The 12306-nt window shown below is 40.7% G+C and overlaps 1 protein-coding gene across 7 annotated transcripts in view; it reads right to left on the minus strand.

Annotated features, from left to right (window-relative positions):
• The window catches only part of ETV1 (ETS variant transcription factor 1), a 64121-nt gene extending 58469 nt beyond the window's left edge, over nt 1-5652 (minus strand). For 3 of the 7 annotated variants that reach the window (XM_009988249.2, XM_009988250.2, XM_009988248.2), the window contains exons 1-3: nt 5608-5652; nt 4733-4820; nt 2919-2966 (exon numbers count right to left, since the gene is read on the minus strand). In XM_009988249.2, the coding sequence (XP_009986551.1) occupies nt 2919-2966; nt 4733-4820; nt 5608-5652 (181 nt within the window). Of the gene's footprint in view, nt 1-2395; nt 2457-2918; nt 2967-4732; nt 4821-5607 lie in introns of those variants that run through there. The other 4 variants (XM_009988252.2, XM_009988254.2, XM_009988251.2 and 1 more) reach the window with 2 other exon arrangements.
• Nucleotides 5653-12306: the final 6654 nt, after the last annotated feature.

The following is a 12306-nucleotide window of genomic DNA, read 5'->3' on the forward strand; positions in this document are numbered from 1 at the left end:
ATAATAAAATGTTAAAGACATCACTGAATTGTTTACATGTTGGATTAATTCTTTAATACATGTGAACCTCCCATCATTTTCAATAGGAAAAGAATACATTTCTATTTACTTGTTTACCACCAACTTGTCACAGGTGACGCTAACTGTAAAAATCTCCAGACTAAAATATGTGATGTAGTAAGGATAGCTTCAGGAAAAGCAAAACAAAAAAATCCACAAGCATTTTTTGTGTGTCATAAAATGCAACTCACTATCTTCTCCTAAGTAGATTTTTGACCTGGTTACTCCCCAGTGGGGATCTGAACTCGTGGGAGAAACCTGGTCAGCTGCCACTGCTTTTCTTAAAAAGGGTCAAGATGTTTTAAGATTTCATGGTCATTTCCCTGGCTCCAGAGCATTATGAAAAGAAATATGTAAACATTACTCATGTTGCCAAATTGGCAGACTTCTAGCCTATGAAGGTCCAGAAGAACATAAATGGACACATCTAGCAATGGGTAAACAAGTTTGATTTCAAAATCTGTTTCCTGGCTAAGCTCATCCATGTAGGCATTTGAGCAGAGCTACAATATGCTCAAACACTAATATATTATGAAGATTACTAAAAGTTGTTTGGGGTGAGTTTTTTAAATAAAAATCTGGGACAAAGTTAATAGCTCAATATTTGATTTTCTCATCTTGACTTTCAGTTTTAGTTTAGCCTTTAGAAAAACCATGCAAAGTTTGTGTTTTATGAAACATCTAAAACCATGGTGTGGCCTGAAACACGTAGATTTTTTAAAATATTTCTAGAACATTGAAAAATCTGTAATATTTATTTGTAATATGCTGGGGAAAAATACAATTATAACACTATTTAGCTTTATGATCCTCTGCTAGATAAAAAGGCAACTTTTTTTTTGTTTTTAAATACTTACCAGATGATGCTGTCTGCTTTTACAAAGGTACCTTAACCTAGCTAACAGAGGACTAGACACTTTTCTTTCTCCAAACCTATCTAAATTTATTAAGTGAAATAGACTCAGCTAAAGAGAAAAAAAGGCTTTCAAACAATTCATTCTAGTCTAAAATAAGCAGTGCCTCTAGAATAAAAATTGTCATTACAGTAATTTATATACCTGCAAAAATTATTACATCAGTTTTAAATTACTTATTATTTTTCAAACTTACATTATTATCTGCACATGCATTATGAATTTGTCTGCATTTTTCTGACTTATGATCAAAGAAATTTAATCATTTTCAGAAACAAAAACGTCCATGTCAGTGAAAAATCAAGCTAAAAGTTCTTCTCTCCATCAAAAAACAGTATCTTTGGAGTAGTATTTTAACATATTTTCGGCTTGTTAGAATGAATGAGATGATACAAAATAAAGAGATCCTTAGGAAAATTACCACAGGGAGACAGAAACAGTTGTATCTGATCATTATACTACAAAAATGATCTTAGTATAGGACATCCTGTCTTCAATGATTAGGAAAGGATCACATTAATTCATAAAAATATATCCTCTGATCCATTAATTTAAAGAGGACTTTTTGATTATATACCAAATAATCACATGCTAAAAATAATGTTAGGAGAATAAAAATGTCTGAAAAATAAACAATACCCCACAACTTACTTACAGGTTAAGAACTTGACTAACTATATATAAAGCTGTTTAAAATAAAATCAGTATGTAGGTAAGCAGTCATCAGCAGTATTTCCCTCCTTCTATGAAAACCAACAGCAAGCAGTTAACCCCAACATCCCTCTTTTCCCAAAAAAGCATAACATCTATTCTATAAACAACTCTGCATAGTCCAGTACATGATAAAAATTAAACATATGTGAATAGTCACATCCACTTAAATCAAGATAAATTTGGAGAGACTATGTTAACTTGCATCGAAATTATGTTTATTTCAGATGCAGAAGTTTATATATGAATTTCAACCGGAAATATTAAGAACAGACAATGCATAAAAATCTTCATGCTTGAAACAAACAGTATTGTAAATATCAAAGAAAAAAAAATCAGAAAACATTGCTGAAGAGAACAAATACACTTCAACAAACAGAAAGCTACCTTGCATTTTATTAAAGTTCTCTTAATGCAGCAGCACATTTTTTGTTATTGTTAAATGAATCTTCCAACAGCTACTCTAAATTCAGATTTCTACATTATTGTTCTAAAACCTTCTCTCTTTAGTAGAATGTGCTCTGCAAGATTATCTGAAACACTTAAAAGCACAAGCAGGTGTAAAACAGAGCGATGTCAGTTTTCTAATCAGCCAGTACACAATCTCACAACTACAAATATGAAGACAAAAATAACATGCAAAATATTTAAAGGTTTCTGAAAAAAAAAAAAAAAAAAGAAATAGTACTTTTTAAGTATTCCATACACACCTAATGTTCTGTGTTGTGAACAAGGTGGAAAGAAGACACTTGCACTTAAATCTTGAAGCATCCCGTCCCGATGAACCCAGAGAAACTAATTTCTGCCATCAGAAAAGTACTCCACCAGAACACCAAATAATTATATGTGCTGCTCTAAAGGAAACAGCAAGCCCAGTTCTGGCTGTATGTAGTCTCTCGAGGTACAATAATATAAACCTGATCAATTGCAATTAAAATCTGAACAGAGGCTTAGAACTTGAAGTCTTGGTGCATTAGTTCTTGCCAAAAGCAGATGTGATTGTGAGCTGGAAGCAATTTCTCCTGGTAATTTGTGATGACACTGGGTAGAGCAGCCCCAGAGTCCCCAAAGACAAACTCATCAGAGGCTCTAATGTATGCATGACACATGAGGTGGCTCTTTTAGAGCTCAATTAATTGGGCTGAACATTAAGACAGCAAGTTCAGGACTTTTTTTTTTCCCCCCCCCTTCAGAGTTGTTTTTCCTCTTTTTACAAGCAATTTTTTCCCTTACCTTCTGCAAGCCACGTCTCCTGTAATTGGCTCAGATCTTGAAAGAGTTCTGCAAAAAGACAAAGACATGGATAAAAGACTCATACCTTTAATCTTCATAAGATTAAAATATGCTCAAAAATATATTTTTCCTGAAGAACAATGTACGTGAATTCTATTTTGGCAGCCAAATATACAGACGAAGTAAATATTTTCAGGTTCAAGTTAATGATTTTTCTACACCTGTTAATTAAAAAAAAAGTACTTACTGTATTATTTTATCAGCTCCTGAAATAATAACCAGAATCTTAAACAAGTTCTATATTACAAAAGGCTGATTCAGTTAAAAATTATAACCTTTCTTACAGGTGAACTACTCCTCCTTACACAATTCAGGCCTCCTCCTGCAATATCTGCCCCAGATTAAGCTCTCTCGGACTTCAACAGGAGTTCTGCCTGAGCAATGACTGAGTATTTTTATTAGTAGGGTTGTACCTATCGTATAAAAATTCTGAAGCAAAGACCTGAGATGCTGCAATAGCAAACAGAAACAGGAAATCTTTTGTACTTCCTCTTATGTTTTACTTTGTATGACAAGAGAATCATCACTATTTCCTCTATGCTGTACTCACTGTACTTTTTTAAAGTGAAACCACTTTGTCCATGGACTGAGTTTTGCAGCAGCTTATCTTTTTTTGCAATTCACTGAAATAAATTGCTTACAATGGGTGTAAACCAGACCAGCATTTGGACTACTTGCAAAGCTCAGAAACTCAGTTATGAAAATTCTGTTTGCTAAGATTAAGTAGGATATTTGAACTGACAAACGGCTTATTTTTAATTTACTGTATTTTGAGAGAGACTTCCTCTTTTATGAATGCTGACAGATAACTATTTACATACACTTAAATGACAGAGGCTATTCATTTATCCTGTGGACTGATACCTCGTGTTCTTGTTGGGAAATTATTTAATTGAAAAGCAGAAAGATTATTTCTTTCCAATCTACTCCAGAATAAACTTTCCCAAACAAGTAAGTAGGGATTTTGAAAAGTGTATCAATGTGTCCTTACCCTGATAAGATTTATATAGAACTAAGTTGCAGGCCCCTGTATACCTTCCTGTATGTCTTACATACTTACAGAAGTGTAGGCATAGCATCTATACTGACCTTGTAACCTAAAGAGGTGTTAACAGCTATTGCTAGACTAGACTTCTCAAGGTACAATCATGTGAGTGGCTACTGATGGGACTAAGTTACAAATCTTTGGCCCGCCAAAACTTGGTCCATTCCAGACTTCCTTAACTGAATTTCCCAGAATTTTTAAGCCTACCAGTGTTACACAGCAACAGAAACAGGCTATCAGACACCAGGAGCCTGACTGTCAGCTTTACAGTAAAGCTAGTGTGAAAACCAAGTCTCCACACTAGCACTCTAGCTCCTGCTACCACCGGTGAACACACACTACTAAAAAGGATGTTAAAAGATGAGAGAAATGAGGAAAGCCCTGAATCTCGAGAGGCCCAAAGGTGAAAAAGCCAGGTGCCATGACTCGTGTCAGATGCTGCAAAGGCTTGGTCTCAGTGTATGACATCCCTGTGCCACATGTGCAGCAGTACCTAAAATGCAACAGGGTAAGCCAAGGAAAGAATATCAACTTTATCAGTTTATTGCCTTTGTCAGTTTGTTTTGCAGTAGTAAATGTGATTTTCTTGTCTTGTTTATTCAGATTGGTCTAGATATATTTATCTCCAAAATAAACAGCTCTTAAAAAGCTTCTTTGCATTAGTAAGTAAGCAGGGCAGGGGGTTGCGGGGGGAACAACAAGCCCTCACCTTCTGAATCATGAGCCAGGTCTCTGTTAATGAATTTTCTTTTCCTGACATTTGTCGGTCTCTCATTACAGTTTCTCCCACGCGGATTCTATAAACAGGAAAGATCAGTTACTTTAGAAATCTGAGGTGTTTTTTTTTTTTCATTTAATCAAGAATACTCAAAGCTGGCATGAATTCTTTACATTTTCAAACAGGGAAATGATCGTCTTGCAGCCTCCAATTCCGAGCAAAAGATACGGCTGAGCACCTAACATCCTCCAAAACACTCCTGTGCCTAAACGCAACACATTTCTATTTATCTACGTAGACATCTGTTTGTACAGATACATGTATAACGTGTTCAAGCAGCAACACAATACCAACCACGTATTTTTAGCATCTAAAGTATACAAACCTACACAATAGCACACAAATCCTCTCTGCATAAACTACACAGAATCCAGATATGAGATTATAATGGACTGCTTTGTTTCTCTCTGTTACTTATAACACTGTTTGCAAAGTCCCGAAAACAAGAAAAAAAAAAGGGGGGGCGGGGGGGTGGGGAGGTGGAAATGTTAACGTTTGCCTCAACTTCGTTCTTTTGAGTGTTGCAGGCAAACGCAGCCAGAAACTTTGAATGCAGCTGCTGCTGCTCTTGCCTCTCTCATCCGCTAATCATGTGCATGATTTTTTAATCATCCCAAAACTGTCTTTAAAAGAACATGATGCTTTATTGAAATAACTAAGACGACAGGCTCATCTTGCAGGCAAAGCTCTCAGATGAAGAGTCGCCCCTACAGCGGTAACAAAGCAGATACTCTGTCTGCAAAACTCCCCCACAGAAATAAGTCGGAGTCAAGTTTATAAACACCAACTTTGAACTGATCACTCACATTGGTGACCATGTAAGGCACTTGCTGGTCATAAAATCCATCCATTCTGCAGCTTTTCCACAAGTCTTAGCTCAGTGTTTTATTTACTGGGCATTTGATCTGGAGATTTCCTCGGGATGTGGACTCCAATCAGCCTAGAGGGGAATACAAGATGGCTTTTAGATTTAAAAAAAAAAAAAAAAACCATGAATGAACTGCTTGAATTTGCATAGTTAATTAACCTCAAAGAGTCCCATTCATAAACAACCCTCCCTTCTCTGCCTTCACCTGGGTTGCACGCTTCTGCCAGGAAAACACGGAGCAAAAGCACTCCGAGGCAGCAGCAGAAAGCGAGGCGAGAGGCAGGGTTTTATTTACGCTCCCCGCCGTATCCCCCGGGCGATCCGCGCAAGTGGCAGCCCCGACTCTCGCAAACGTGTGCTCAACTCGTAATGGCGAACGGCGGGGCTCGCCGCGCACCTCCCGGCAGCGGCGGCGGCAGCGCCCGCCAGCCGCAGCCACGCACACACACACACGCACCCCCCCCACACCCCCCCAGCACACACACACGCACCGAGCCACCTTCTCCCCCAGGATCGCCTCTGCAGCCCGCCACCACGCAATCCTGCGGGGCGGCGGGCAAAGTTGCGGGGAAGACCCACCTGAAGGCCACGCGCGGCGATCGGCTGCAAAAATTTCCCTCCAATTTAATAAAAACATTAATTATTCCCCGGCACTTCCCCCTTGGAAGCAGCGAGCGCCACTGACAGAGCTCAATCCCGTGGTTTTTCCTCTCCTCCTCCTCCAGGGGCCCCCGAGCCGCGCCGGCGGATCCCCGCCGCCCATTGGCTCCCCGCGCCCCCCGTCGGATCGCCGGATCGCCGCGCCGCCCGCCCCGGCCCCGGCCCCGGCCCCGCCGCCCCCCGCCCCGGCCCCGCTGCCAACGCGGGGGGCGAGTCTCCGCTCTCCCGTCGGCTGCTCTGCCGGGAGTGGGGCGGGGGGGGAGGTCGGGGAGGAGCGGGAGGGGGATCGGAAATCGCAACTCGGATGCGCGGCGGTGTCGCCGCGCGGATCCCGGGATCCTGCTGCGGACACACCATGTCCCCTACATCCCCCGGGTGGCAAGGCACCCCCCCTCCCCTCACATAATTTATTCTTAAAAGTACAAAAAGTTCGGCTTCCCTGACTCCGAAAAGCAAAATGTCACCCTCGCACACAAACACGCGCCTTTCCTGCCGGCCGAGCGGTCCCGCAAAACTTCGCGGGAGCCCGGAGGTGAGGAAGAGGTGAGCACGGAGGCTCACGCCACATCGACGGAGACTTTGCACCGCACTGTCAGGACCTGGTGGCATCCCAGGGTTCTTGGTTGGTGGATTTTTTTTTTTTGGTGTTGGTTTGATTGTATGTGTGTTTTTTTTCCCGGCTGAATCATAGAAAGCAATTGTTATTTCTACTAGAATGACATAATTTCTAGGTTCTGTGGACAGAATTTGGCAGCGTCTGGGCACCGGATCTAGGGGGTTTTTTTTGGTGCAGTGGTGCCAGAACCTATCAAGCTCAGGATTTCTGAGGACTTCTCAGAGAAAGTGAGCTTTCTTTTCTCTGTATAGAGTGGCTGTTGGAGGGCTGTGTCCAAAAACTCTTCCCTTTCTGAACTGCCAAAACGCACCAAAGAAGATCGTGTGCTTTCCTATAGCAACTGTATTTGTCCTCTCTTTGAGCACTGAATTCCAGGTGTCACAGGAATCAGGTGGTAAATTCAGGTATTCATGACGCTGTCTTGCTGCAGGATACAAAGTTTCAGACTTTTATAATCTAATGTAGTTCAGCAATTAACAGGCAGAGCCCCAAGCTAGCAAATCCAACTTTGCCCTCAGCTCTTTCTAAGGGTTTTCTTTATAGCTAAGGGTGTAAAGGCAACTAAAGAAACCTGATTTTGCATAAATTGCCTGCAGTGGTATTAACAGTATTCAGGTTACTACTTCTGCACTACTTTGGAAAATTACGGTTGTTCACTACATTGTATTCTGGAGCACATTACTTTCAGTCACAACCTTTTTCTTTCTTTTTTTTCCTTTTCTCCTCCTTTCTGATCTCATTATTTGTACTCACTTGCCACTTGTCCTTTCCAGTCAAGGAAGAGGGAAGCACCATATTCCTGTCACTTCTGTCTTTCCCGTACTGCCTCATCAGGGAAAATGTCCACTCCCAGCAGCTTGTTTTCTGTGCTCTTGTTGCTTCTGTTTCCATACACACACCCCAGCACACCTGAAATTACAAGAAAGTAATGATATTCTAAATGTTGTATAAATCTATAATCATTTTATTGTGTACTTGGCCAAGTCTCTGAGTTGTTGCTCCTGTAAGACACTTTTGTGATATCATAGGAGAATAAAACTCTACCAAATGCTCCAGATATAAATGAAACTTCCTGGATAACGATGTCATTATTTTCTTATTTATACGCATACCAAGCCTAGAGCAGTTGCCGAGCCAGAGGTAATGAACTTGTGGGAAGGCTGTGGCTACCAATCTGTCCCTGAGGAGCATGTGGCCACTTTAACCTGAAGACCATCAGAACTGAAGAAGCTACCATCTCCAGTCATCCATCCCACCCTGCTGACCAGCTCATCAACCACCTCCCGAAGCACCAAAGTTCACTGTGTGCTCTTTCTAAACCAAATCCAGTGACAGATTGGCTTATCCTTAAACAGTGCACTAAAAATTGTTGATATGTCAGTCAGACAAGCTACTTAAATCAGCCCAAACTGAAGTTTCTGAGAGACCTCAGACCCTTCAGGCATTAGGTACTGCGTGTGAAGTTAGCACTACTGGATCCCATCTTGCGCTTCCTTCCACCACGGCCAGCACCTCACATGGCACAGCGCCATGGCCACCTTCCAGCACACACACCTCCATGGCCACACACAGGTTTGGCTCCCTGGTTTACGGAGCCGGAGGAGGTCGTCACTCTACAATATCCGAGCTCTCTGTGCTCTCGGTTGAGCTGTAACTCCAGGAGAAGTCGTGCATTAAAGGTGTCCTGGCAGGAGACACCTTGTATTTCTTGCTCCTCACACCACACACCTCTTCCTTCCCTCCTCCCCCTAGCTGGCCCTTTCACACATGCTGGGGAGGAAAGGAAGAGCAAAGCTATTTTGAAGCCCTCTTTATCCTCATCTCTGCTCATCCATTGTGCTGAGTGGTACTCAGAGAAACTTCATTAACTATTAAGAAGTAGATGCCTGGGGGAGGGGGGGGGAGGGAGGAGAACAACACAACAAAACCCAACCCATGTATCTACTGGCAACCTACTCCAAGGTCTGCGTGCAGAAACGTAGTCCCATACTGTCACCTGTAAATGGTGGGGTTTAAATGTAAACTGGTGGGGCCACAGTAATTATTTTGTAATTTTGCAAGTTTATCTAAAATTCTTGCAACTTTGTTTTGCTTTTTTTAATAAAGTTTTTATATTTTAACCACTATTTTCAGAAAACAGTACTATATTTTTTTTTTAAATAATCCTTTAGAAAACTAAAAAATAACCTCAAAGTCACTTTGTTTTTTAATTGAAAAGACTGAACAGTTTTTACCAAATTGGAAATATTCTAAAAAAAAAAGTGCTGAATTTGTTTTACTAGAAAAAAATCGCTTTAAAAAAAATCAGCTTTTCTAATTATACTGCTTTAGATACAAAATATTTGTTTTCTTTTAGAAAGAGATTTGTTCAATTACGCTATAAAGATTCACTACATATTGAAAATTATGTATTATTTCAATTTCATAATGGAAATATATACTTCACACACTTATCTGAAAGAGGACAATGATATACATGTTTCTTCCTTGTTTTGACACACTATGGAGTTACAAATAATTGCAGTAACATAAAAAAATAGAAGTAAATCCAGACAGACAGAGCAAAGAGAAGGTTTGATAAACACTGTTTTCTCCTGGAAAAAGTGAGAAGAACTTAACCACATTTTCAAATAAAGAAATAAACCATCATAATCCAGTATGATAAAATCTATTTCAGTATGGAAAATAATAATATGAACTGACTTGATAACAAGACAGAGAATTACACTCAAAAATGCTTTATGCTGAAAATATAAACCTTTTGAACCCCTTCATAAAATTTCGTGTACACCAAAGAAAATCCTTCAGAAAAAGGATAGTCACAGTTGAAATGTAATAGGCAAGTAAATTTCAAAACAATTTTAAGTTAAAAAATTCCCACTTGTTTTTCTGAAATTGTTTAGCCTAACCATTCCTTCCAGGCATTTCCCCAGTAAATGCGATGTACTTAGGGGCATGATATACAACAAAAGGGATGCCCTCAATCCAAACAACTGTTGAGCAGGAACTTTTAAAACATAGTCCATAGCAGACTCAGTAGAACAACAACTGTGTGTGCGACTGACTACAGCAAAACCATGAAAACCTAATGAGATTTCTGTCTGGTAAATTAACCCTTGACCACATTTTAACCTCCTGATGCTGACTCTTTCAGCAGGTTAACAGCGCTTATTTTATCATGAGGCTGCTGGCATACAGCAAAGTAGTATATAACAGCAAAATTAAAAAGAAAAAAACAGATAAATGAATAGGACAGATACTCACCCAACAGCATGGCTTTTTGTAAAGCCTTTGATTCAAATGCAACATCCAATATTGAACCTTAAATTACAAAAAAGGAAAGTACCAGTAGGAAGAAAACACATGATGATTACATCCATACACTAAACTATCAGATGTGGTATTAAAAGTACATGCAAACAAGTATCTTCAAAGAAAGAAAGAAAGAAAATAAAGAAGTAATCCCGTTTTGACTGTCTTTAACATATGGATTAATAACACATTGCATACATCATTACAATTTAGAACTAGCATTGCACAAGCCTAGAGGCCTCTATCAGTAACTGTGTTTAAATGCCCATTTACCTGATAGTGCAATTCAAAGCAATTTTCAGTAAACATTTATGTACTAGAAAATTGTCATCATAACTAAGACTTCAAATTTAGGGTTGAATATAAAAGCTTTAGAAAGGAGAAAGCCTGGCAACTCTCTTAGAGCACTGGTTCATTTGTTGGAGCAAAGTAACCTCAGTATTGTTCCAGCTCTGCTAGTAGTCTTTTGGGTAGTCCCTGCATGAGTGTATTGGATTTGTGTGGCAAGGAGATGGTAGTGAGGGGACTACAGAGACGGTTTCTGTGAGGAGCTGCTAGAAGCTTCCCCAATGTCCGACAGAACCAACACCAGCTGGCTCCAAGACAGACTTACCGCTGGCCAAGGCTGAGCCAATCAGCAATAGTGGCAGCACTTCTGGGATAACATATTTAAGAAAAAGGAAAAGTTGCTGCACAACTGGGCAATGGCAGCAGAGAGAGGAGTAAGAGTATGTTAGAAACACCTCTGCAGGCACAGGTTTGTGCAGAAGGAGGGAGAGGAGGTGCTCTAGAGCAGAGATTCCCCTGCAGCCTGTGGTGAAGACCATGGTGAGGCAGGCTGTCCCCCTGCAGCCCATGGAGGTTAATGGTGGAGCAGAGATCCACCTGCAGCCTGTGGAGAACCCCACACTGGAGCAGGTGGGTGCCTGAAGGAGGCTGGGACTCTGTGGGAAGCCCATGCTGAAGCAGGCTTCTGGCAGGACCCGCGGCCCTGTGGAAAGAGGAGCTCAGGCTGGAGCAGGTTTACTGGCAGGACTTACGACCTTATGAGGGACCCATATTGGAGCAGGTTTGCTGGCAGGACTTATGACCTTATGAGGTACCCACATTGGAGCAGTTCATGAAGAACTGCACCCCATGGGAAGGAGTCATGTTGGAGAAGTTTGTGGGTGACTTTCTCCCATGGGAGGGACCCCTGCAGCAGGGGGAGAGCATAAGGAGTCCTCCCCTTGAGGAGGAAGGAGTGGCAGAAACAATGTGTTATGAACTGACTGCAACCCCCATTCCCTGTACCCCTGCAGTGGAAGGAGGTAGAGAATCAGGAGTAAAGTTAAGCCTGAGAAGAAGAGAGTCAAAGGAAGGTGTTTTAAAGATCTGGGTTTATTTCTTATTACCCTACTCTGATTTGATTGGTAGTAAATTAAACTCATTTTCCTAAGTTGAATCTGTTTTGACTATGACAGTAGCTGGTGAGTGATCTCTCTCTGTCCTTATCTCAACCTACAAGTCTTTTGTTATATTTTCTCTCCTCTGCCCAGCTGAGGAGGGTGTGATAGAGCACCTTTTGTGGGCCACCTGGCATCCAGCCAGGGTCAACCCACCACAATGGACAACTCTTGTCATCTCTCTGATTTTTTTTTTTTTTTTTGTGCCTATAAAGTGTGACAATAATACTTTCTTCACTTGAGAAGTACTGTTGAAAATAATAGGAAGTTTATTACTATCGATTGTGGAGATCCTGGCTGCACCTGGCTCCTTGGATTATTCTAATCTAGCTCCTTCTGAATTGGTGAATGACAAAAATTGTGCTACACGTACTTAGTAACTTCAATAACAGTTTCTACAAAACATGAGTGAATTATCCAGACCTGTGGATGCTTAGGAAAGAATGCTCAGCTCTGCACACCATCACAACCAAAGTAGTAAGCAGTCCTCTACCACAAACTACCAGAGAACAAGTTAAATGACAGTTTGATTGACTCTTATAAATCATCACTGTCTCATCTCAACAATGTGCATTTCCTGACCAACTGAGCAAATAAAAATAAA

This window comes from Tauraco erythrolophus, chromosome 7 (assembly GCF_009769465.1).
Source record: "Tauraco erythrolophus isolate bTauEry1 chromosome 7, bTauEry1.pri, whole genome shotgun sequence".
NCBI lineage: Eukaryota > Metazoa > Chordata > Aves > Musophagiformes > Musophagidae > Tauraco > Tauraco erythrolophus.